Source organism: Numenius arquata, chromosome 24, assembly GCF_964106895.1.
Source record: "Numenius arquata chromosome 24, bNumArq3.hap1.1, whole genome shotgun sequence".
Classification (NCBI taxonomy): domain Eukaryota; kingdom Metazoa; phylum Chordata; class Aves; order Charadriiformes; family Scolopacidae; genus Numenius; species Numenius arquata.
The window spans coordinates 5,253,276-5,276,699 of NC_133599.1; the positions used below are offsets into that span (position 1 = coordinate 5,253,276).

At 46.7% G+C, this 23,424-nt stretch overlaps 2 protein-coding genes across 3 annotated transcripts; both read left to right on the forward strand.

The window, feature by feature from the left end:
- LOC141475275 (parathyroid hormone 4-like) lies at positions 1 to 1,188 on the forward strand. Its single transcript, XM_074163542.1, has 2 exons — positions 1 to 89; positions 786 to 1,188. The coding sequence occupies exons 1-2, from the start codon at positions 1 to 3 to the stop codon at positions 1,186 to 1,188; spliced, it is 492 nt and encodes a 163-aa protein (XP_074019643.1).
- A 2,015-nt stretch (positions 1,189 to 3,203) lies between these two features.
- STK38 (serine/threonine kinase 38) lies at positions 3,204 to 20,009 on the forward strand. 2 transcript variants are annotated; one of them, XM_074163284.1, is made up of 14 exons: positions 3,204 to 3,434; positions 5,216 to 5,348; positions 8,637 to 8,688; positions 8,838 to 8,960; positions 9,521 to 9,604; positions 12,266 to 12,389; positions 13,848 to 14,002; positions 15,184 to 15,286; positions 16,191 to 16,252; positions 16,874 to 16,991; positions 17,180 to 17,303; positions 18,042 to 18,137; positions 18,391 to 18,485; positions 19,092 to 20,009. In XM_074163284.1, exons 2-14 carry the CDS (start codon positions 5,218 to 5,220, stop codon positions 19,220 to 19,222), a joined length of 1,398 nt encoding a protein of 465 aa, XP_074019385.1. In that variant the 5' UTR covers positions 3,204 to 3,434; positions 5,216 to 5,217; the 3' UTR covers positions 19,223 to 20,009. The 2 variants fall into 2 exon arrangements, with proteins under 2 accessions (XP_074019385.1, XP_074019386.1); XM_074163285.1 differs by having other exon boundaries at positions 3,204 to 3,231.
- Positions 20,010 to 23,424: the final 3,415 nt, after the last annotated feature.

Here is a 23,424-nt window from a genome sequence, read left to right on the forward strand (position 1 = left end):
ATGTTCCTGCCCCAGAGATCTCTGCAGATGGTTACGTTTTTGGCAATTCTTTTTTTTGCCTGTTTTGCAACATGTCAAGACACTGAAAAGTAAGCAATGTCATCCTTTTACTTACTATCCTTAGAAGACTGCTTGCCTTTGATGTAAGGGGCTGTGCTCTCCGCTGCTGCCAGTTACTCCAGGGCACGGGGGAAGGAAAATTCTATACATTCGATACGGCAACATTTAAATTGCCCTTTATGGAGTATAAAATTAGACCATTTTTAGATGTATAACGTATACCATATTTCAGCTGATGCTTTTAAACACAGTGTAGGGAACCATGTAAGGACGTTCAATGCAAACCATGGAAATGGCACATACTAAAATTCCATATTTAGGTTCCCATTCAGATCCACATTTGCAGAGGGAGCCTAGAGCTGCAGTTATCTGCTATCTGAAATCCAGAAATATTTGCATCCCGGAATTAGCCTGCCCTTCCCAGTCATATTTGGCTTAAATTTTTTGGTCTATCTGAAGAAAATAAGGGTTTGTTTTCATTTCATGGACACCACTGATTTCAGTTAAATTACTCCTGACGTAGAGCTCTGGAAGGAAAGAAACAAATCCAAAAATCCTAGAACGCCAAGGGTATGAAATCACCAGCCTGGCCTCCAGGCTGTCCATGGGGTGGAGACACCTCTGATGCTCCTTCCTCAGCTCAGAGAAGCATCTAAGATTGATGGATGCAAATCAGCTGGGATCCAGCTGTGCTTGGTTCCTAATTAACTCTTTCTTCCCCGCAGTAAGAGAGCGGTGACGGAGCATCAGCTCATGCATGACAAAGGGAGGGCGTTTCAAGGGCTGAAGCGCCTGATGTGGCTCCACAACGCGCTGGGCAGCGTGCACACAGCCAGCAGCAGGGATATTTCGCTCTCAAACGCCATGTGGGATTCGCAGAAGAGCCAAGATCCCTCAGATCCCTACAACGGCATTGGCGGAGACGAGACTTCAAGCCTGATGAAGCAGCTGCTGGAACTGACAGAGAAAGAGCGGGGCTTCCCCCCATCAAAGCCGCTGGATTCGCTGCAGAATGTGAAGAGCCCAAAGGGTAACTGGAACCCACAAGACCTTTTCAACCTCCTTCAAATCCAAGAGCTGGGCAGCAAGAGAAATCCCAGCGCCCTCCCGCAGAACATCTCCCACTAACCTCAACCCAGCTCAGTCCGCCCGTTGCTTTAGACACGTCACCTTGTAAGGAAAAGCTCTCGCGCAAAAGTGAACCGCAAAAGAAAAACAACGTCCATTTGTTCCATTAACTACTCCTTGATGTTGAACGGAGCCCCTCGTGAGGGCCTGGGTTCTCTCCCGCTGGCAGCGTGTACCGTGACTGGGAGATGGGCTCCTTTGTCACCGGCCACAAGCCTCTCTCCCCATGGCAGGTCCCTCCCTGGCACCGTGGGGTTGTGGCAGCTCTTGGTAGCTCCCGTAGCCCACACGGAGCAGGAAGGTCGGCTCATTAATCCCCGTATTCACAGGCTCACTTGCAGCCTACTGTTTTGACTCACAAAGAAGCTGTTTCCTCCTCATACAGATTATCTTACTTCACACCTGCCCTGCTCCGTAGCACTAATGACTTTCCTTATACTTTAGGTCCACACGTTTGTTTTTTCCTGCTTCTCCAGCAGATGGAATGTCTTAAGCTTCTCATCTCTCAGGTCTTCTTTCAGGGTGGCAAACCTTTGCCAGGCCACAGGGGTAGGAGCTGGCAGTGACCCCCACCCTCCCAGCAAAAGCCCCAGACGTGCTGGTGGAAGAGATGAGGAGCAGCTTCCAGGGTCCCTGTTTGAGCCTTTTGTTTCAAGATTTCCTACCTTCTCTTTGTTCGTGTGAAATCCTCCCCAAGAGCTCCCACAGCACATCAGGTTTTGTCAGCAGAAAACCAGCTCCATGAGGCCGTCTGTGTTTCCTGAAAGAGGCAGCACACGATTCTGCTGTTCACCTTTAATGTCAAACTGTCCGGCTCTGCCGAAGCAAAGCAAGGTCCAGTTTAATTGCAAAATTCAGTCTTTCAGAAATTAAATGTCATGTGTGTTACAAATACATCAGCATTTCCTTCATATAGGGACTGCACACGCCATTTTAAATCTCGAATTCCTCTGTTGCTCATAGACTTCAGCTGCATGTGCAGAAGGTATTTCTCGGTGATTAAAACCCAAGAACACTTTGATGTTGTTAACAATAAAAAACCCTTTTCACCCTCTGAATTGCACTTGCTTTTTTTTTTTTGTTGTTGTAGAAGTGTAAATAAATGAAGCAAAATCTTCTTTTGCTGGTATCTCGACACATCTGGGATGAGTATAAAATCCCATTTCTTTCCTCACGCTGTTCCTCAAAGCTCCCCGTTAGATTCCCAAGGCCGGTCAGACCATTACTGACCCCGATGGCTTCAGCCAACCCTGAGGAGCAGAAGAGGCTGGGACGTGAACGGGTCACACTGCCCAAGCCAGGCGTTTGCTGGGACGTGGGACCCTTTCCTCCCCCAAACCCATCTCTGGGCTGTGCCAGACCTCAGAGCTGGGGGACAAACCCCAGGGGGCCTGACAGTGACAGGCTCAAACCTCTCAGAACCGGCTGTGGATCAGTCCACGCATAGATGCGGCCTCCTCCTGCCCTGAGGGACCTTTTCCAGAGCCCTGTCAGGCTGAGGTGACCTCGGTGGGACCTGTCCCTGGGTACGCCCCACCCCTGCGGTCACCGCGCAGTGACCCAGCGCATCCATACCCTGTGGGGATGGGGGAAAGACCGACCTGCCGTCCCCCGCGGGCTGGACGGGGAGCTGAGGGGGTGAGCTGTGAAGCCACAGGCCACAGCGCCATTGTGGGGAATAGGGAAGGAGGGAAGGCCTCCTCCTCCCCACGACGGCTCCCCAGGCCTGCGGAAGCACCGCAGGCAGGCCGGCACCCTGCGGCTTCAACCGCTGGTCTCTCTGGCCGGGCCCAATGAAGAAAAAGGGCTAATTTGAATTAAACTGGGTAGACGTTACCGCCCCCACACACGCACCCGGGCCTGCCTCAGCTCCCCTGAGGGACGCCCGCCCCCCAGCGCGCATGCGCCAGGCCGCTCCCCCCGCCCTCCCCGGAGCCTCCAGGCGCATGCGCCGCTGGCGGGAGCGGGCGTGGCGCGGCCGGGGCGGCCCGCGGGCAGGGGGCGGGGCCGGCGGGATGGTGGCGCATGCGCGCTGCCCTAGCGGTCCCTGGGGCGCTCGTCCCGTCCGGGTCGCCGTCGGAGCGGGGGGCGGCGGTAACGGCGAGGGGGCTCCGGTCGTCCCGGTCCGGTTCCCGTCCTCCCCCCCTTCATCACCCACCGGCTCCCCTCTGCCTCTCCGCAGCCGTTTCGCCTGGGGCCCCGCCGTCGCCTTCAGGTCCTCGCCGCCCCCCTCCCGGGGGGCTCCGGTAAGGCGCCCCCGCCTCGTTGCCATGGCGATCTCCGTGTTCCCCCCCGCCCGGTGCTCAGTATCCCCTCTCCTCCGTCCCCCCGGGGCCCTTTGCCGCTCCCGGTGGGGGGGAACAGAGGCCGTCCCCCCCCCCACCCCCGAAGCCCCCCGATCCGGTGGGGCTGGCAGCGGGGTTCCTCCAGCGGCGCGGTCCCGGGGGCGGCCAGGACACCCCCGTCCCCCCTCGGTTTGGCGGGGAAGGGGGGGGGCTTGGGCCCCTTTTATCCGCTCCCGGTGATGCTGCCGGGTCGGGCCGCAGGAAGGGCCGCGAAACCGCCGCCCCCGGGGGCTGCCTGGTCCCCGACCGGCTGCGGTGGAGCCCCGGTTACCGGGAGCATCCCGGGTACCGGGGGCGGCGGTGGGCTCCCCGTAGAGAGGGCACCAACAGGTAGTTTGGCACGGCTGCCTGCCAGCCGGTTACTTTCTCTTTCCTTCCCCATTTCCCTCCCTCCTCCGCTTCCCCCCCCCCCCCCCCCCTTCCATAACCCGGTTCTGCCGGATAATGTTCCTGTTCTGTTCTCTAGGAAGTGACAGCCAGAGGGATGCCACCCCCTGTGCCCGCAGAGCGTGACCTGCCGCTGGCGTGGTGGCATTGGGAGCTGCTCCTCTGGGGGAAAAAAAAAAACCAAACACAAAATCATAGCTCCATCCCAAAAAAAACCAGGGAGCTGGGGGGTTCCCACTGGCTCCCACCGGCTCCCACCTTACCTTTGCTGCGAGCGAGCCGGGAAACGCAGCCACCGAAACACCCGGTGGCTGTAAAGGACCCGATTTGCAAAGGGGCAATAAAAAAGATGCCTTGTAAAGATCTGCGAAAAGTAAACAGAAAAGAATAATTCATAAAAGGGCACGGTAAAAGGGGGGGCGTTTGTCTCGAACCCTGTGTCGGGGCTGCGGTTTCTGGTAATAGTTGCAAAACGGGGTTATACCCGAACTGAGTTACGGGGTCACCGGGAGAACCGGGCAAAGAGGCCGTTCATCGCTTGAAATCTGCACGTTTTTAAAAAAATAACGCAGTTTTAGAAAGTAGAGCTGCGCTACTGGTTGGAAGTGCCGTATTCCGACACGTAACCCCGTGTGGAAACGTGGGATACTTAACTCCAGGTTTTTTTTTTTTTTTTCTTTTTTTTTTTTTTCCTTAAACTAGAATTTCTTCCAAGGCGGCGGTTCCTCTGGGTTTTGCCCGATTTCTGTGTGAAAGCGCCCAGTAAAAGCGAGAGTGCTTAAACACAACAAAATGCCCTTTTTTTTTTTTTCCTCCTTCCTCAATTGCTCCCTTATCAGGTGGCTCTGGGGACTTTGATAAATGGCACGAGCAGAGGAGGCAGCGGGCAGCCGGCGGAGTCGTTCCCGCGAGGGCCAAAGGGAAGGGGGAACTTCGGGACCAGATGTTTCAGCGCGGCCTTTCTGAATTTTTAACATTTATTGAAGATAAAATACGTCTCGGGAGAAAGAAACACTTGCAGCGCTGCCTGAAATTGCGGTTTTTGAGGCATCATGTTTCTTAAGTTTCCTTCCCTCTTATTTTCAGATCAAAAATGTTCAAAACAGGAAGTTTGACGGGTACCTTTTATTTTGTAAGACTTTTCCCTACTTCGTCTTAGTTTAGGCAACGGGGCCCTTGGTGTTTGCTGCCAAAATCCGTGTGATTCAGCATCACTTAATTGATTGCAGCTCTCGTTGGTAGGTTATTTATCATTTATAATGTTAAACGTTGCCTCCCTTTGTCTTTCCTAATAGCCATGGCAATGACAGGTCCGACTCCGTGCTCCTCCATGAGTAACCACACCAAGGAGCGAGTTACGATGACAAAGGTGACGTTAGAAAACTTCTACAGCAATCTCATCGCCCAGCACGAAGAACGAGAGATGAGGTAAGAATCGTCCCGGTTTCCTTTCCAAACTGGGGAAGAGCCAAAAATAGATACTCGCTGTGTCTGGTTTTCTGGAGCCAAAGGCCAAGTAGAGGGTTTTTGCTGAGGGTAGACCTGAGCTCCCGCCATGGACACCGGGGAGGGGGGAAGGTTTGGGACGAGCAGCCCCAGGCAGCTCCCGGGTTCCTTCTGAAAGAAGAAGGACTTTGAGTTTCTTCTGAAACAAATTAACACGTGCTTGCAAATGTAAAAGGGATATGATTATTAGCAAGTTCTTCAAAGAAAAAGGTATATTTGATGATGTGACTTAAGTAGAAACTAACTTTGGGATGTGCTGGGATCATTCTGGTACAATTCTGAGGTGACTTTTGCCGACGTTTATCCTGCCTCTGTCCGTTCTGTTGCCTCTCCCCATTTTATGTCCCCGGTTGTAATGTTTAAAACTCATTCTAGAGCATCAGTTTTGCTTCAGATTATAATGCCAGGTTGGATGGGGCTTTGAGCGGCCTGGTGTGGTGGGAGGTGTCCCTGCCCAGGACAGGGGGTGGCACTGGGTGGGCTTTAAGGTCCCTTCCAACCCAAACCATTCTGTGGTTCTGTAATGTGTGATGGAGTTGGCTGATAAAGGGAGATAATCTTTTCAAAGACGGTGAGGGATCGCTGTAAGGACCATCACTCAATGCTGAGTCCCCTGGGAGTTGGCTGAACCGATGGTGTCACTTTAAATAGAATCATAGAATTGTCTGGGTTGGAAGGGACCTTTAAGATCATCGAGTCCAACCATCAACCTAACTGATAAAAACCATCACTAAACCATGTCTCTAAGCTCTATGTCAACCCAGCTTTTAAATCCCTCCGGGGATGGTGCCTCAACCACTTCCCTGGGCAGCCCATTCCAAGGCTTAATAACCCTTTCCGGGTAAAAATTTTTCCTAATCTCCAGTCTGAACCTCCCCTGGCACAACTGGAGGCCATTTCCCCTTGTCCCATCACCTGTGACTTGGGAGAAGAGACCGACCCCCCCTGGCTACACCCTCCTTTCAGGGAGTTGGAGAGAGCGAGAAGGTCTCCCCTCAGCCTCCTTTTCTCCAGGCTGAACACCCCCAGCTCCCTCAGCCGCTCCTCATAAGACTTATTCTCCAAATTTATTGGTCAAAATCTAACAGGCGATTTAACGGAGAAGTATTGCTTTTACTTTCCTTTGGCTGGAACCCTCTAATTTTCTGAACACCCTCAAGTTGTAGCCTTAGGACTTCTCCCAACTTGCCGTGGAGCCTATAATCACAATTTTCAGAATGGTTCAGCCTTCCTTCGCTTGCAGACTTGCTGCCAAAACCCTCACTAGATCCAAGAGAGCTCCTGCTAACTACAATAACTGCAGAATTGAGGAAGCAATTTAGAAATAAATACAAACTTGCAGACAGATTTTCTTCAAAGCTTTGAATTAGGATCAAGACTTTGGCTGAACAAACACACTGAATTTTATAAGTTTGTTGTTTTTTTTTTAAGAAGAGATGTGCCTGTGGATGCACAATTTGGAGTTTAAATCACAGAATCACAGAATGACATGGGGTTGGAAGGGACCTCTGGAGACCACCAAGTCCAACCCCCTGCCAGAGCAGGTCCATCCAGAGCAGGTCCCACAGGAACATGTCCAGGTGGGGTTTGAATGTCTCCAGAGACAGAGACCCCACCACCTCTCTGGGCAGCCTCTTCCAGGGCTCTGCCACCCTCACAGGAAAGAAGTTCCTCCTCATGTTGAGATGGAACTTCCCATGTTCAAATTTGTGCCCGTTCCCTCTTGTCCTGTCCCTGGGCACCACTGAAAAAAGACTGGCCCCATCCTCCTGACACCCACCCTTTAAGTATTTATAGGCATTGATCAGATCCCCCCTCAGCCTTCTCTTCTCCAGACTAAAAAGACCCAAGTCCCTCAGCCTTTCCTCCTAAGAGAGATGCTCCAGGCCCCTCATCATCTTTGTGGTCCTCTGCTGTACCCTTCTCCAGCAGTTCCCTGTCCTTCTTGAACTGGGGAGCCCAGAACTGGACCCAGTGCTCCAGATGTGGCCTCCCCAGGGCAGAGCAGAGGGGCAGGATGACCTCCCTCCACCTGCTGATCACACTCTTCTTGATGCCCCCCAGGATGCCATTGGCCTTCTTGGCCACAAGGATGTCAACACAATGGTGTTGACAAAATGTAGGCTGAGGTGCAGGTAGGACCTAGTAAGGATATTTGGGGGAATTTCAGCATCTCTTGCTGGTGTTGAGCTGTTGAATTCTGCGGCAGCTGCCGTTTGCCGCTGGAGTCGGTGCTTTGGGTGTGAAAGGAGGTGATGGGACGGCGCTCATGGGGTACTTAAATAAGGGCAAAGCTGTTTAAATGTGCCCGATTGTGGAAGCGATAACCCAAAATATCACATCGCAGCAGCCGTGAAGTGGCCCTGGAGGCAGGAAGAGGATCTTGCGAAGGATGACTTGCATAAAGAGAAGGAATTTTTTAGTACATTTGTAATATTATACCAAAAAACCACACATGGAGAGGAAAAAAACCACCCCAAACGCCCATCCCAGTTCTGCCAGCTCTTAATGTGATTGGTGCTGGGGAAAAGTTCCCGGGGGTGTTTATAACAAACGTCCCCTGAAGCCACCCCCTCTCTGAAGTCTTATTTCCTTTCTTTCTTTGCTCCCAAATAATTTTCTACTAAGGCTGTAAATATTTCTGATTCTTTAAGGGGGGAGAATGTGTACAGAGGTGTTTCCTCTTCCCAAATATTTTAAGTATCTCAGGTATTAGGAAATAGAGTGTCACTTTTCTCATTTTGCACGTGATGAATTCAAGATGCAGAGAAATTACAGCACAGATCCCCAGAGATGTCGAGAGAGCAAATTCTCCCTGGAATAAGTGAGACTTTGGTGCTGAAATATTTATTATGGCTCCGGCCTTAAATGACTTGCCCAGCTGTCAGAGAGAGACGAGAATTGAACCCAGATCTCTTTAATCTGTGTTCCTGGACAACAAAAACATGCATTTGAATAAAATGTGAAACTCCAGACGGGTTTAGATTGTCAAAATTAAAGAGGAGAAGGCTGTAACAGTAAAGCTGTAACATTAGATTCTTCAAAATTAATCTCCTGCCTGATTTTCCCTTTTATCTCATTTACACTTGTTATGTGCTGGCATTACATCCTGCTTTCAGAACAAACACAGAGCAGGGGTGTTGGATACGTGCAATTAAGAACCGACGTTAACGATACAAACTTTATTTTTCTGATTTGTCTCTGCTACAGACAAAAGAAGCTAGAACAAATGATGGAAGAAGAAGGCTTAAAAGATGAAGAGGTAATGAATACGGGAAAATTACCTTAATGGTTAAATACCAGTGATTTTCCTTTATAAATGGAGATCTGGGATCTTTAATTGGAATTGCTGGGATCCCTCCAGAGCCCTCCAGCAGAATTCTCACTGTGGTTATTTTCCCTAAACTCTAGAAAAGAATCAGGAGATCGGCACACGCCCAGAAGGAAACGGAGTTTCTTCGCCTAAAGAGAACGAGGCTTGGTTTGGAAGACTTTGAGTCTTTAAAAGTCATCGGCAGAGGAGCATTCGGAGAGGTAGATCCAGAAGAGATGACTTAAAAGCCTTTTCAGGTGGCACTGGTATTTGTCACAGACTTGTATGGTTTACACAGCGAAGGATATATGTAACAACCGCAGATTGATTTTTAGCTTAAGTGTCGCGTGCATCTGCCTTTATGCCTAATAAATGCTGGTTTAAAAACATTACGTGCTTTAAAGGAGCATTAGTGCTGTTGAAAAGGACTCGATGGGCAAATTAAATCCAAGTTTGGCCGTGTCCTCTCATTGCCTCCTGAGGGTGGCTGTAGAGACAAGGAGAGCCGGGGCCGCTTCTGGTGGCCTCCTTCAGAGAAGGTGGCTTTGGACCATCTGCTTCAGGTGTTTGATGGCTCAGTGTGTCACCTCCGATAGACTGATTTCATCTCTTAGAATGAACAGAACTTGTCTGGCCATTACTGTGCACTTTGTCACGCTTTATGGTTTTGTAATCTGGTCTGATTTCATTTAATGGAAGCCAAAGGCTTGACACCCAAATTTGTCAAGAGCTGTAATGATAACGCTGTATATTTGACTCCCAATTTTTGCATGCTTCCCAGGTACGACTTGTGCAGAAGAAAGATACGGGCCATGTTTATGCAATGAAAATACTCCGTAAAGCTGATATGCTTGAGAAAGAGCAGGTGAGTAGCGACCATGACGACACCAAATTGTGTGGGAGTGTCAACCTGCTTGAGGATAGAAGGGTCTGGACAGGCTGGCTGGATGGGTTGAGGCCAATGGTGTGAGGTTCAACAAGGCCAAGTGCTGGGTCCTGCGCTTGGGTCACACCAACCCCATGCAGCACTACAGGCTTGGGGCAGAGTGGCTGGAGCTGCCTGGTGGAAAAGGACCTGGGGATGTTGGTCGACTGTCGGCTGAACATGAGCCAGCAGTGTGCCCACGTGGCCAAGAAGGCCACCAGCATCCTGGCCTGGATCAGGAACAGTGTGGTGAGGAGGACTCGGGAGGTGATCGTCCCCCTGGACTGGGCACTGGTGAAGCCCCACCTTGAGGGCTGTGTCCAGTTTTGGGCCCCTCACCACAAAAAAGACATTGAGGGGCTGGAGCGGGTCCAGAGAAGGGCAACGGAGCTGGTGAGGGGGCTGGAGCACAAGTCTTATGAGGAGCGGCTGAGGGAGCTGGGGGTGTTCAGCCTGGAGAAAAGGAGGCTGAGGGGAGACCTTCTCGCTCTCTCCAACTCCCGGAAAGGAGGGTGTAGCCAGGGGGGGTCGGTCTCTTCTCCCAAGTCACAGGTGATGGGACAAGAGGAAACGGCCTCAAGTTGTGCCAGGGGAGGTTCAGATTGCATATTAGGAACAATTTTTACCCGGAAAGGGTTATTAAGCCTTGGAATGGGCTGCCCAGGGAAGGGGTTGAGGCACCATCCCTGGAGGGATTTAACAGACAGGTTGACATAGTGCTTAGAGACATGGTTTAGTGATGGTTTGATTGTATCAGGGTTAGGTTGATGGTTGGACTTGATGATCTTAAAGGTCCCTTCCAACCCAGACAATTCTATGATTCTATGAGCGGCGATGCTACTGCCCGTGTTCTAGATGGCTTTGGGAGATGACTGTGACGTGTGGAGGGGAGTAACAGGCAGCTGGGGACGAGGTTTACCAGCTAAAAATATTATGTGGGTGTTTTTCCTCATTTTTTATGGAGGAAATAGGTGAGAAAAATCTCACATGAATTCATAAGGACCTGTCTTTTAGTGGGCTCTTTCAAGTTTTATTTTTTTTTTAACATTTCTTGTGACAATGCAGGAGTTTAAGAAATATATATATATATATGTTTACAGTAGTAGTTACAGGCCATTGTATGGGACTGAATGCTCAGAACAGGGTTTCAAACAACCTCTGATGCCTTGTTTAGTCTTCGTGGGAGCTGCAGTTGTAACAATTGCCTCTGAATCAAGGCAGGAGCGAACTCGCGTTCTGCTGGGAAGCCCGGGGAAGCAGAGCATTTTTCTAAGGACACGGTTTGTATTTCTCCAGTGCAAGAGAAGGAAAAATCCATGTGTCTGATTTATGTTCCTCCTCCTGGTTTTACGATGACGTACGTTACACGTGTAAGCGATTCAGGAGAGATGTCAAGATCGGTGTTTTACTGCATTTCTGATTTATGGAAACAGATATAAATATCAAAGGGATACAACTGCCGGAATTGCGACTTCGAGATGTAAAGCAGCAGTGTTTAAAGTTTTTAAGGCTTTCCTCTGCTAGTACTTCTGGGAATATAAAGGTCCCAGACGATCGTTTCTTGTTGAGGACTGGGATGAATTGAGGAAGCACCGTGTGTTTGTGTTCATGAAATCGGGAACTGGTTTCCATTTCTGAAAGTACTTGTTTAAAAACCACGAGCTTTATGCAGCGCTGCTAAATCGGTGCTTTGGGCTAAATCAGTGGGAACGGGCTGAAGCCGTATCCGAAGGACGTGCGAACTGTTTAGAGAAGAGGTAGGTTTTGACAGATCCAATTGTTAGATATTTTTGTAAAAAATCGAGATATTTTTGATTACAGGATTAACTTGGTTTTATAATCAACCATACATTTGCCTTCCTGAATCTGCCCCCCGGTAATGAATTGTGTTTTGGAGTGGTGCGTTATCTAAGTGGTTTTAAGATAAGCGTTTTCGGAGTGTCCCGTATCACTCGTACGGTTCCGATTTGAAGGGGATCCAAGTGCCCTAAGAACTGAAAGAATAACAACAGAAACGTGGATTATCTTTCTGCGGAACCGCGTTTTTCAGGAGGGTGGTTTGAATTTCTCTAGCTTGAGTTTTTGCTTAAAAAAATGAGGTTGGTGCTCTCTTGCCTTCTTACATACGTCTCAGTTTATGGCAGCAAAAGTCACACAATAACCGTAAAGTGTGAAAAAGGCAAAAATCCCCATTAACTTTCCAGTGGAAACTTTTGAATGTAAAAGGATCTTTCGGACCTTGGCGCTGAGGAGTAAAATGGAGATGGTGTTCAATGGCATTTATCAGATAGGGGAAAAAAAAAATGAAAAATAGATATTCTGGAAAAATAGAGCAGTCTAATGAAAGCTGCTCAGCTTTTTGCTGTCAGGAGCATGACTTTCGGATTTGATTATGAACATATTACACTATTTCATTACCTGAAAACATCGAGGGGTGAAACTGTTGAAGTTCTGATGGTGTTTGTGCCCTTGTGCCGAAGTTTGACTGCCGTCTTTTCCATATTTGATGCTTCTCAATATAATACTTGAATTTTCTATGTTTTATTGCATGCATTGATCTCACAGACTTGTAATTAATCAAACGCATGTGTGTCTCTCCAGGTTGGCCACATTCGTGCAGAGCGGGACATTCTGGTGGAGGCAGACAGTTTGTGGGTGGTGAAAATGTTCTACAGTTTTCAGGACAAGCTGAACCTCTACCTTATCATGGAGTTCCTGCCCGGAGGTAACTGCCTCAGATCAAAAGACTGCTTTTATTTCCTCCTGTTTGTGGATTTCTAACTTCTTAATTGCAAGCGTAGTCTGGGACGAGAGTGTATGTGGTGACCATAGAGCGAAGAGAAACCAGAGTATACAGGGTGCATCAAGAAGAGTGTGACCAGCAGGTCAAGGGAGGTCATCCTCCCCCTCTGCTCTGCCCTGGGGAGGCCCCATCTGGAGCACTGGGACCAGTTCTGGGCTCCCCAGTTCAAGAAGGACAGGGAACTGCTGGAGAAGGGTACAGCAGAGGACCACGAAGTTGATTAGGGACCTGGAGCATCTCTCTTATGAGGAAAGGCTGAGGGACTTGGGTCTTTTTAGTCTGGAGAAGAGAAGGCTGAGGGGGGATCTGATCAACGCCTATAAATACTTGGGTGGGTGTCAGGAGGATGGGGCCAGTCTTTTTTCAGTGGTGCCCAGGGACAGGACAAGAGGGAACGGGCACAAACTTGAACCAACACGAGGAGGAACTTCTTCACTTTGAGGGTGGCAGAGCCCTGGAAGAGGCTGCCCAGAGAGGTGGTGGGGTCTCTGTCTCTGGAGACATTCAAACCCCGCCTGGACACATTCCTGTGGGACCTGCTCTGGGTGGACCTGCTCTGGCAGGGGGTTGGACTGGATGATCTCCAGAGGTCCCTTCCAACCCCATATCATTCTGTGATTCTGTGAGTGGTGTTTGTCCTGGACATTACTTTGTGAGGAAAGAAGCTATCATAAAGCTTTCTGCTTTTAGGAGTTAGGGCACAGAGGTCTTTGGGTCAGGCTGAAGGTATCTGCCTGTGTCTTCTGGCTACAGGTGTTTGAAACTTGCCCTTAATCTTCTGCTAATTCTTATCCTTACTGTGTTCTGTAGAACCGTAACAAGCTTTTGATTTTCTAACCTTTTGCTTTTAGCTGCCTTGCAATTTTTAAGGTCCTTTTTTCAGTGGATGATGAAGTTCATCCTTGAATGATAACGCTGCTGTCATTGACCTAAGAAGAAAGTTATACCGAAAGCCTGTAATACATTTGACTAATGAAACCACAAGAACTCCTTCTGAGATGACGCTGCACAAACACAATCTGGTTTTTGTAGAGCTGAAAGCGTCTATTTTAGTCTGTGATTGAGCTGAAGAGTGGCAGCCCAGGGCTGGCCCTTGTTTGGGGGATGCTCCTGTAGTGCTATTTCATCTCTGTCTATGGAGCCGTCTCAGGAAGTTCAGTGCAGTTACGGTACGAGCCTTTCCATCCAGTGCTACAGGGGGAAATACAAGAGTGTGCCACGGAGCTGCTGGGGAACTGTATTAATTTATACACAATCAATTTAGGCTTCCCAAGGTTTTAAATATCTTAGTTCTTTTCCTTGCAAATATCTCCAAAATTAGCGAGAGTGGAGTTTGTGTGTTTGCTTGTATTTACCTTTGCTGTTTTGGGGGGGTTCCAGGTGATATGATGACGCTGTTGATGAAAAAAGACACTTTGACGGAAGAAGAGACGCAGTTCTACATAGCTGAGACCGTGCTGGCCATCGATTCTATCCATCAGCTGGGTTTTATCCATCGGGACATAAAACCAGACAACCTTCTTCTGGACAGCAAGGTACGCACCAACCACCGCCTGGGGAGTAAATAGGCTTTGTAATTTTGAATATTGTCAACTGGTGTCAACTGTGTCAACTTTGTAATTTTGAATATTGTCAACAACCTGAACTGGTGTTGACAGTCGTGAAGGAAGATGGTGCTTCTTCCTTAGTCCTGTTCCTTCTCGCTTTGGGGGCATATCTGCCGCATTGCTGGGGAAAAAAAAAAACCAAGCCAAGAAAGACCTCTCCTCCACCTCCAGCTGTGCTCATGTCTCGCTTCTGAGCTTGCTTCTGACAGTTGTTTAGGTTATTTTTGGTTATTTCAGCTGCGATTTAAAACATATGGTTTCAGTTCTCCCCTTGGTCAAAGATGTTTCCTTTTGGTCTCGAGTCTGTTGGGCTCCTGCTTGCCAGCTCCTGGCTGGGTGATGGTATCAGATGCCCGGGATGGAGCTGTTCCATGAGCGAGGCTGACGATGGAGGTGGCATCTCCCTCAGCATCGGGCTGTATTTCTCAAGGCCACCCCATTGCTTCCAGGTGGTTACTGGAGCCAGTTTGCAGAAAGCTCCGTTGTTTCGCTGTCCTCCTATTGCTCGCTACGAGTTTGCTTAAAATTTAGCTTGTTTGGAAAAAAAAAAGTTTGCCAACAGTAAATAATTATACTTTACCAGCTAATTATGCGCTGTGGGAATTACTGCTGTAATTCAGTACGTCTACATCTAGATGTAGAGAAATTCAGGGCTTCGAAAAGGATGTATATTTTAGATAGACATTTAAAAATCGCACCTTGTCGGTGCAGTCGCATGTTCTGCCCTAGGACAGATCCAATCCCTGAATTTAAGGTGTTTCTCCTCACCTGTTGGCGTGGATGTTTGATCCGGGGACTACAGCTCCCTCTGGAGACTTCGCTCTCGCTCTGACGCCGTCGGGAGCTCGCAGGAGCAGAGGCTTCTTGAAGGAAGTAATTCCTGGGCTTTCTCAGTGTAGCAGGGATGGAAGTATTAATAGCTTGATAAGTATTAATTGCTTGATTTTATGTACATATCCAGTCTTAGGCTAAAACAAGGAATGCAAAAAGAGTGCATTTATTTATTGTACAAAAGAAAGGGAGGGGAAGAAGTAGAAAGCTTTACCCACTATGATAAAACCAGTATGAGACATTATATTTTGCTTTTTTTTTTTTTTTTTTTCCCCTAGGGCCACGTTAAACTCTCTGATTTCGGGCTGTGTACTGGACTAAAGAAAGCCCACAGAACAGAATTTTATAGGAACTTGAACCACAGTCTTCCCAGTGACTTCAGTAAGTTACTCGGCTTCAGCAGGGTGTCTGCAAACTTGCTGTCGGGGGCCGAGAGAACTCATTTCAGCGGGAGGTTAGAAGGCTGTAGAGAGGGCTCTAATAATCAACATTGCATCATGGGGTGTAATTTTGATATTCTGTAGATATTATTTATAAAAATAATTGTAGTTATTTTAATATGCATAAAAAAAATCTTCATTTCTAGAAGTTTGCCTTTGAAACAGACCCTGCTGTAGCCTTTCTTTGCGTGTGTGATAAACCTGGAATGAAAAGTCATTGTGGGTTGGTAGATGCCAGCTGTACCTCACGTGTTGCCTTAAATCACCCAGTGAGCACCCGGTCTCTTGGAATAGTCATTTTTTCAAGGGGAAAAACTTTGATCATGGAGTTAAACCACCACTGAAAGCATGGATCACTAATGAAAGGGCTTTATCAAATTAATATTCCATAGGTTTGGAAATTGCTGATAGGTTGAGGGTGTTGACAGATGTGCTCTTTGTGACCATCTGTATCGATGGAAGGGGTTCCATCCCTTGCTTCGTCACCTGCCACCGGGGACACCCCTCAGACTGGGCTAGGTCAGCTGGGCAAGGCCAGGCTGCGCCAGGTTAAATTAGTTCATCTCTGCTGATGAGACTTGTCCTCAGCGAGGTGGATTGAGGTGGGCTTCCATAAAGAGCTCCAGCTTCACCATGGGGGGAAACTTTAGCTGTAGGGACCAGTGATGAGCTCCTGGGGACTGGATCCTCTTCCCAGCACAGCTGAACACAAAATGGGCTGCTTGGCCAGGCCCTGGCTACCTTTTTTGATGTCGTAAAGATTTTTATTATCATGGTTTTGGGGTAAAAAAATGTACGTTGGGTGACAAGGAGGACACAGTCACATATATTCCAATCTCCTTCAGCTTTCCAGAACATGAATTCCAAAAGGAAAGCAGAGACATGGAAGAGAAATAGACGGCAGTTGGTAAGAATGTTTTACCTGCTTGGAAATGTTCCCTGCTGAGCTGTTGAATTCCAATGGCACACGTACTTAAATGATGGGCATTAATCCATTTCAGAGTTCTGACCAATGCTGAAATAAAAAAGATTAATGCTTTCTCTTTTAAAAAAAGGAATGACTCTAGTTTGTCCTTCATCCATCTGCTGAACAGCTGGTGACACATGTGCCTGAGATAGCGCTGCCATAATTATTTACATTAATATCTGATGCCTCCCAGCTAAAACTAGCAGCTCTTGCCACTTCCAAGATAAGAAAGGGCTAATGACCCATTCCAAGGTGTATATAGATTTTCCTATTTCCAAGGTGTATATAGATTTTCCCATTTCCAGGGTGTATATAGATTTTCCCATTTCCAAGGTGTATATAGTCAGGGGTGCCTTTTCCTGTTTCTCTTTTAAGACTCTTCCACATGAACGTGTTGATTTTTGGCTTTACACATCTTGAAATAAAGGCTTTAAATAACTTTGCTAAAGCATCTTAAAGACAATCTGGTGTCTTCCTCAAAATAACCATTGTTGCATAAGTTCCCGCTTCCATATCAGGCACTTTTCTCTAAAAACGTGTAACTGCTGGTATTTGTTCCAGGCTTTTTCTACCGTGGGCACTCCAGATTACATCGCCCCTGAGGTTTTCATGCAGACCGGCTACAACAAGCTCTGCGACTGGTGGTCGCTTGGGGTCATCATGTACGAGATGTTGATCGGTAAGAAAGGGGCAGTGCCCAAGTTTGAAGCAGGAATTGGGCTGTAGGACATCAGCTGGGTTTATGTGCTCGGGGTCAGGCTCTCAAACACCCCTTCCTTGCCTGGTCTGTGAGGTTTGTTCTGCTGCACTGTAGACTTCAGGAACTATTTTTGCTTTCTACAAGATTGTATTTTTCTTCCTTTTCAGGTTATCCACCGTTCTGTTCTGAGACTCCTCAAGAAACATATAAAAAAGTCATGAACTGGAAAGAGACTCTCACATTTCCTCCGGAAGTTCCAATATCTGATAAAGCAAAGGATCTTATTTTAAGGTGCCGACCATATGGTTTGCCAGTTAATACAGTACTGATTTTCTTGTCTTGCAAACTCTACTATGTACCTCTCATAGGCTGTTTCACATGGAAAAACCCTGATGCTTGTGACCGCTCCACACTCTGTTACGTATGTGCATCAAATGCTGAGCTCCCGTGTCAAATACGTTTGTCTCAGAGGTCATTTAGGGGGGCCCTGGCTGAACTATATTAAAAAGGAGCTCCCACGTAAATGCTGCTGGTCTGGCAAAATATGAGTGTTTCTGCTCTTTATCTGCCTGTGAGCTTCCCGTGGAAGTAACTTAATCTCCTTTGCCAGAGCTGGTGTCTCACAACAGCAATGGTTTTGCCATTGTGTGCACCGGAGCGTACGAACGTATCCCACTGGGTGCTGACTCTCGCTCTTTCATTTATATTTTCAATCCCGTATCTATTCTCAGGACAGAAATATAAATGTCTAGCTTTTTAGGCTTTATATCTTCTCCTGCTCTACGCTGGTCCTGAAATAGAAAGGGCACATTATCCTGTCGGGCAAGAAAACCATGTCTTAATTGTAGCATTTGCCATGACATTCCCAAACATAAACTTTGTGTGTTGGATTTGCAGTGGGAATTCTTGACCTGCTCCATTTATATGTTAAGAAACCGTAGCAGTATCAGCTCAGAAAGCCGTTCCATTTGTGCATGGAATGCTTTCGTTTTCATTCTCCCTTCATTTTCATTCTTCCTTCCATCCCAGATTTTGCTGTGAATGGGAGCACAGAATTGGTGCATCTGGTGTGGAGGAAATAAAGAGTAACCCATTCTTTGAAGGGGTAGATTGGGAGCACATCAGGTAAGACGCTTTGCAGAAAAGCAGGTTGCTCTTCTCTCGGGACCCTCTAAAGCTCGTCCTGTTCGACCCAAGGGAGCCGCTTGACTGGCACTTATCATATCTAGGTGTGGGTGAGAGTATTTTGTTCCGTAATCTGAAGCTTGCTAAGGTTTAGGTACCTTCAGTCTTTGATTCTCTTAAGAAATGGAAAGTGGCTGAATCCTGCTTCCTTCGGCCTTTGAAATCTTAACGCTGAACCTGCTCTTCTTGGCAGAGAGAGACCTGCTGCAATTTCAATAGAAATTAAAAGCATTGATGATACCTCAAACTTTGATGAATTTCCCGAATCTGATATCCTTAAACCAACAGGTAAATGCTTTGATTCTGCATGTGAACCATCCTTCCTCTTCTCCTGTAGAATAATGTAACTTCCCTGTTAATCGGAGAAAGGATTTTACCAGATGCTGGGTTTTTTTTTTAAATCAAATTGCTAGCTGGTAGTCCTGGGGTGCAGGGGTGTAGGAGCTGTAGTTTGGGTTTTGGGAGATGGGATTCAGAATGTGAATGATGCAGGAGCCGCCTGAGAAAGGGCATCTCTGAGGCAACAGCGCTCCCAGAAGTTCAAATTTCAGCAGGACCCGTGAGCCCAGTATGGCCAGTACCCCTCGGTACTGGCTAATTCAGAGTATAGGGGTGGGGAGAGGGTGGGACAGAAGGGGAGGGTAAGTTTTGGTGTAAATCTTTAAAGGATCCTCGTATTTACGTGTCGAAGTGGAGTCACACATTTGCTCCACGTGTTTAAAAACTGTGTTACAGCCGTTCTTGGCCGGGGTTGAAGAATGAAACCAAATGCCTAAATTTATGGTATTTCTTTCCTTAGAAGCATTCTCCCCTGCTCTGCATCCAGTGTTTTGTAGGAAAATAACCTCTGCAGTCTTCAAAGGGTAATTTTATTTTTTTTCTATGTCTTATCAGTGGCAACGAGCAACCATCCAGAGACTGACTACAAGAACAAAGACTGGGTTTTTATCAATTACACCTACAAGCGTTTTGAAGGCCTGACAGCCCGAGGAGCAATCCCATCCTACATGAAAGCGGGAAAGTAATAAATCTTTCCCTGGGACTTCTTCTGAGCTGGGAAATTCTATTCCTGGACTGATTTATACCCATAAAAGAACTTTTTTTTTTTTTTTTTTCTTTTTTAAAGAAAACTTGAGGGCTATCAACTCTTGGAGAAGAACTTCAAGATTTGGTTGTTACTAAGGATTTTTTCTTTCTGCGCCATTGAAAAATTCCACAAAAACGTTTGCCTCGTCCCTGCTGCCAGCACCTTTTGCTGCTGCTTCAGGAGCAAGAGTTTGTTTTCTTTTTAAATTCTTTGCCAGATCGTACAGCCCATCGGGAGACGAGAGCGAGCTTCACTTTGCCGGGATGTTTTATAGGGACCGTTTTGCCAGTCCCGCATTAAGTGACAAACTCAACCTGCCAGTTCTGCCAGCGCCGTTTTCCCAGTGGCTGAGGATTTCAGCACAGAGGAAACGAAGCAATAATTAAAGCTTGAGACAGACAACTCTCCAGTAAATGATGTAGTAGGACACGACGTGCATTGCCTTAACCTTAGGTTGTAGTGCTGGTTTGTTTTTTTTTTTATAATGCTATTTGGAAGCCTCTTTAATAGCGTTCCTCAACTCTGTCGCAGTGGCCTCCAGCTGCCGTGCACTTTACTTTTGGTACTAAGACAGTGACCCTCAAGCCATTTAATATATATTTTTTTTTTTTCCTGAATTAAAAAATTGTGCAACACCACTTTCTTTCCTTTCTAGCCAGCGATAGGAGAAACGGGGCCACTTCCTCCACCAAACGCCAAGTTTTTAGTTACTGTGTGAAAAGATGAAATAGAAAAGAAATATAAAAGAACGCAGGTAATAAAAACTACAGCTGGTAACACCAGTGAATCTGGAATTAGGGCAGAGAAGGGGGGAAATTCATTTATCCTGATCCTCGGTGGGGTCAGCCCTGGGGCTTCCCGGTCCTGCTGCTGCTGCCACCTTTTGGCCACTTTGAAGATCTGCTGCATGTTCAGTTTAAAGATGAAACCAGCTCCTGTGGCCTTTTTTTGCTCCTGGTTTCGAGCAGAACAGCATCAGATTCTTCTGAGGCTTGATGCCGGAGCCCTCCCTGGCTTTTCCTTCCAGAGCTCCTCTTGCTGTCGTGGCTGAGCCATGTGTCCCCGTGGTCTTCCTAAAAGACGGTGCCTCAGGAGGTCACTTTTGGGGCAGTAAAACCCACCACGGCCACTCTTTGGTTATTGCTTGGTGTAATTTATAGAAGTACATTCAGTGATGATCCAGGAGGCTCTCCAGGAGAGCCCCAAAGTGCCTTTCCCTGCCCAGGCATCTTGGAACGTGACTGCGTTTTTTGGGAAGGAGGATTCTGCCTCAGTTGAGCTTTTGATAATTCTTTTTTTTATAATCACGAGCTCCACTTTGCAGCCGTTTTGTAGTTACCTCTGCGCTGCCAGGGGCAGGTGGCATCAACCTTTGGGCCTGCCTGGTTCCACTCTTTAATTTGCAATTATTTTGTTTAAAAAAATTATAAATTTAATGAGGTTTCTAAAAGCGTGTATCAATTCGAATTGTCTTGGATTCTTGCAAACTTTCATTGGTGCTGAACACTAATTACTTACCACAGACAGGAAAAAAGAACAAAAGCTGTTTAGAAACAAAACTCGAGCGGCGTTTCAAAGCAAAAGGAAGGCTTTTAGGCTTTCAGTTATATTTAGTCCTAACTTTCTAGAATAGAAAATGAAAGAAAATGAGTTTGTAGCGAAACTTTTTTTTTTTAAATAGGTGCTTTTTTTTTAGGGATTTTTTACCTTTTGAACTGAGTGCCATCACGAAGGACTGATTGGGGGACTGAGAGTAATATATAAAGCTAAAACTAGGCGGTAACTCGTTACCATCCTCTCCCTCACCAGCCCTCGGGCTTTTTGGACGTGTTTAGGAGTTTAGTGAATTGCCATAAGCAGTTTAGATACCAGTTGGATCTCATAAAGCCAAAATGCAAACATAGCCTTAATTAGAAGTACCAGGATCAATGTAGTCAGTAGGGCTTACTCAGATAAGGGCTAACTGAAGTAATGATTTGTAGGATCAGGCTTTTTATCAACTGGTCAGGAATAACACCTTCTGCTCCCTTTTTAGTTTTTAAAAAGGACTGATACCAACTTCACAAATTGCTCCAGCTCCTCATCCTGCAGTTTTTCTTCTAACCATTTGAAAATGTTGCCTTATAAACCGTGGGAAAACAAAGAGGTATTAATGTCAAAACGTTTTGAAAAATTCCTAACAGCTTAGAGACTGCCTTAAAAATTAAAAACAATAATAAAAAAACCCTGCAAAGCTGCGGTGGATTAGGAATAAATGCTTTTGAGTGGCTGCATTATTATCCCTTTACTAAAAGGGACTGGCATTTTTATTTATAAATACCAAAGATGAAAAAGCTACACAAATATACGTTGTGATAACTTGCTGTGAAAAAAAAAACCCATGTAGTAATATGTATTGTGCATTTTTAGCGCATGTGTTTTGAAGTCTTCTGAAACCTCAGATTGTTCACTTTTGGAGTTAAAAGTGAAGTTTTTCAAAGGCACAAGGAGCAGTTGGGTACCTCACTCCTCTTGTTTTTCAGCAGAAGTTGGATGTCTTTGAGCGTAGTCCTCTTGTGGACGCACCTTCCCAGCGGCGGGTTGTGTGTGACTTTCCATCCTGAGCCTGTTTCCTGTTACAGCTCTTTACCAACAGTGTTTTACCAACAAAAAATACAGCGTTTTCTTTCCAGGATCCATACTTCACTGCAAACATGAAGATTTTTGTATGCCTGTTCCATCTCCCACGTTAGCCAAACATTTTTCTTAGCTGCTAGCTTGTGTATTGAGGTTATAAGTATCTTTTAGCTCTCTTTTTTTTTTTTTTTTCCAAGCTGCAAGCAGTTGCTGGACTTCTAGGAGTCATTCCCATCTGGATTTCCAATGGATCTGAACGTGAGTTATGCTGCCAGTTCGTCCCTGTATCACGCCTAGCACAAATCTGCACTAAGTGTTTCTTATCACTGTGCCCTGACTCTGCCTTAACCTGTACATTGAAAAAAGTGTTCTGTAAATATTTAAAAGCTGTTACTAAATTGCACTGTAAAAAAAAAAAAATCGGCAAGTGTATTGCGTGTTGCTGCGGGGAGCCAACTTTTTATGGAATGATCTTTGCATTGTGTTGTGTAAATAAAATCCTCTTAGGAAACACACTTTTGCCAGCGTGTTTTGTTTTTACAAACTGGAATCTCTCAGGGTTAGGGTTTTTTTTTCTGTTTTTCAGACTTTAGATTTTTAGAATCAAGGGCTTGGGTAGGAGAATGCAATGGTAACTCCTGGGTTGAAAACTGCACTTCCAAAAGATGCAGAGCAGACATGAAGAAATGAGCATCATTAATGATGAAAGATAGGGGTGATATTCAGAAAAAATGAAGCCTTTCTGGGCAGAATGCACCTGGCAGGGATGGACAACCCCGAGGTGTCTGCACTGTGTAAATGTCACTTCAGTTTACCAACTCCAGGGCAAGTTGTTTTTAATCTTTTCTTCTTTCTATTTTTAAAAGGGATAATAAGCAGTGAGTAAGTAGCATTGAAAGCAAAGCTCTGACCCTTCATTTTTTTTTTTCTACCAGTTTGTACCATGCCAAAACCAACTTGCAGTTCTTATTTAATTGCTTCACATTTGTGACAGCTCCGCTTGTGAGGACAAGTTCCTGTTACCACCTCAGTAATTGTAGTAAATTCCAACATTGTTCCAAACTCTTAACGCCTTTCTCAAGCTTCATCAAGAGAAAACCTTTGAAATGCATCCAACGCTGGAGATGGAAATAAAAGCCAGACCTGCTCCAAAGCTGTTTTCTTCCAAAGACAGAAGTGGGTAGAAGCGGAGAGAGCGTCTTTCACAGCAAACTAACCAAAAATAGCAGGAGGGCCTGGTAGAGATGCTGCATAGCTTGGGGGTCAAGTAGTGTTGTCTCATACCTGGGCTATGTGGTGCTTTTAGAACATCACAGCACCGAGACGGTGAACGTCGAGGTCCTCTCTGTGCGGCTGCTGCACCGGTTCCCTGCCAAATCAACCAGGTTCTATTTGATGCGAAACTATTTCTAAGGTTTTGGGGTCACCTTATGAAGCAAGGAGAAAGTCTTCTAGCAATCCAGCCCCTGCCCATTCTTCTGCTCCACGTTTAAAACACCTTAAAAGAGCCAAACAAGTCATGTA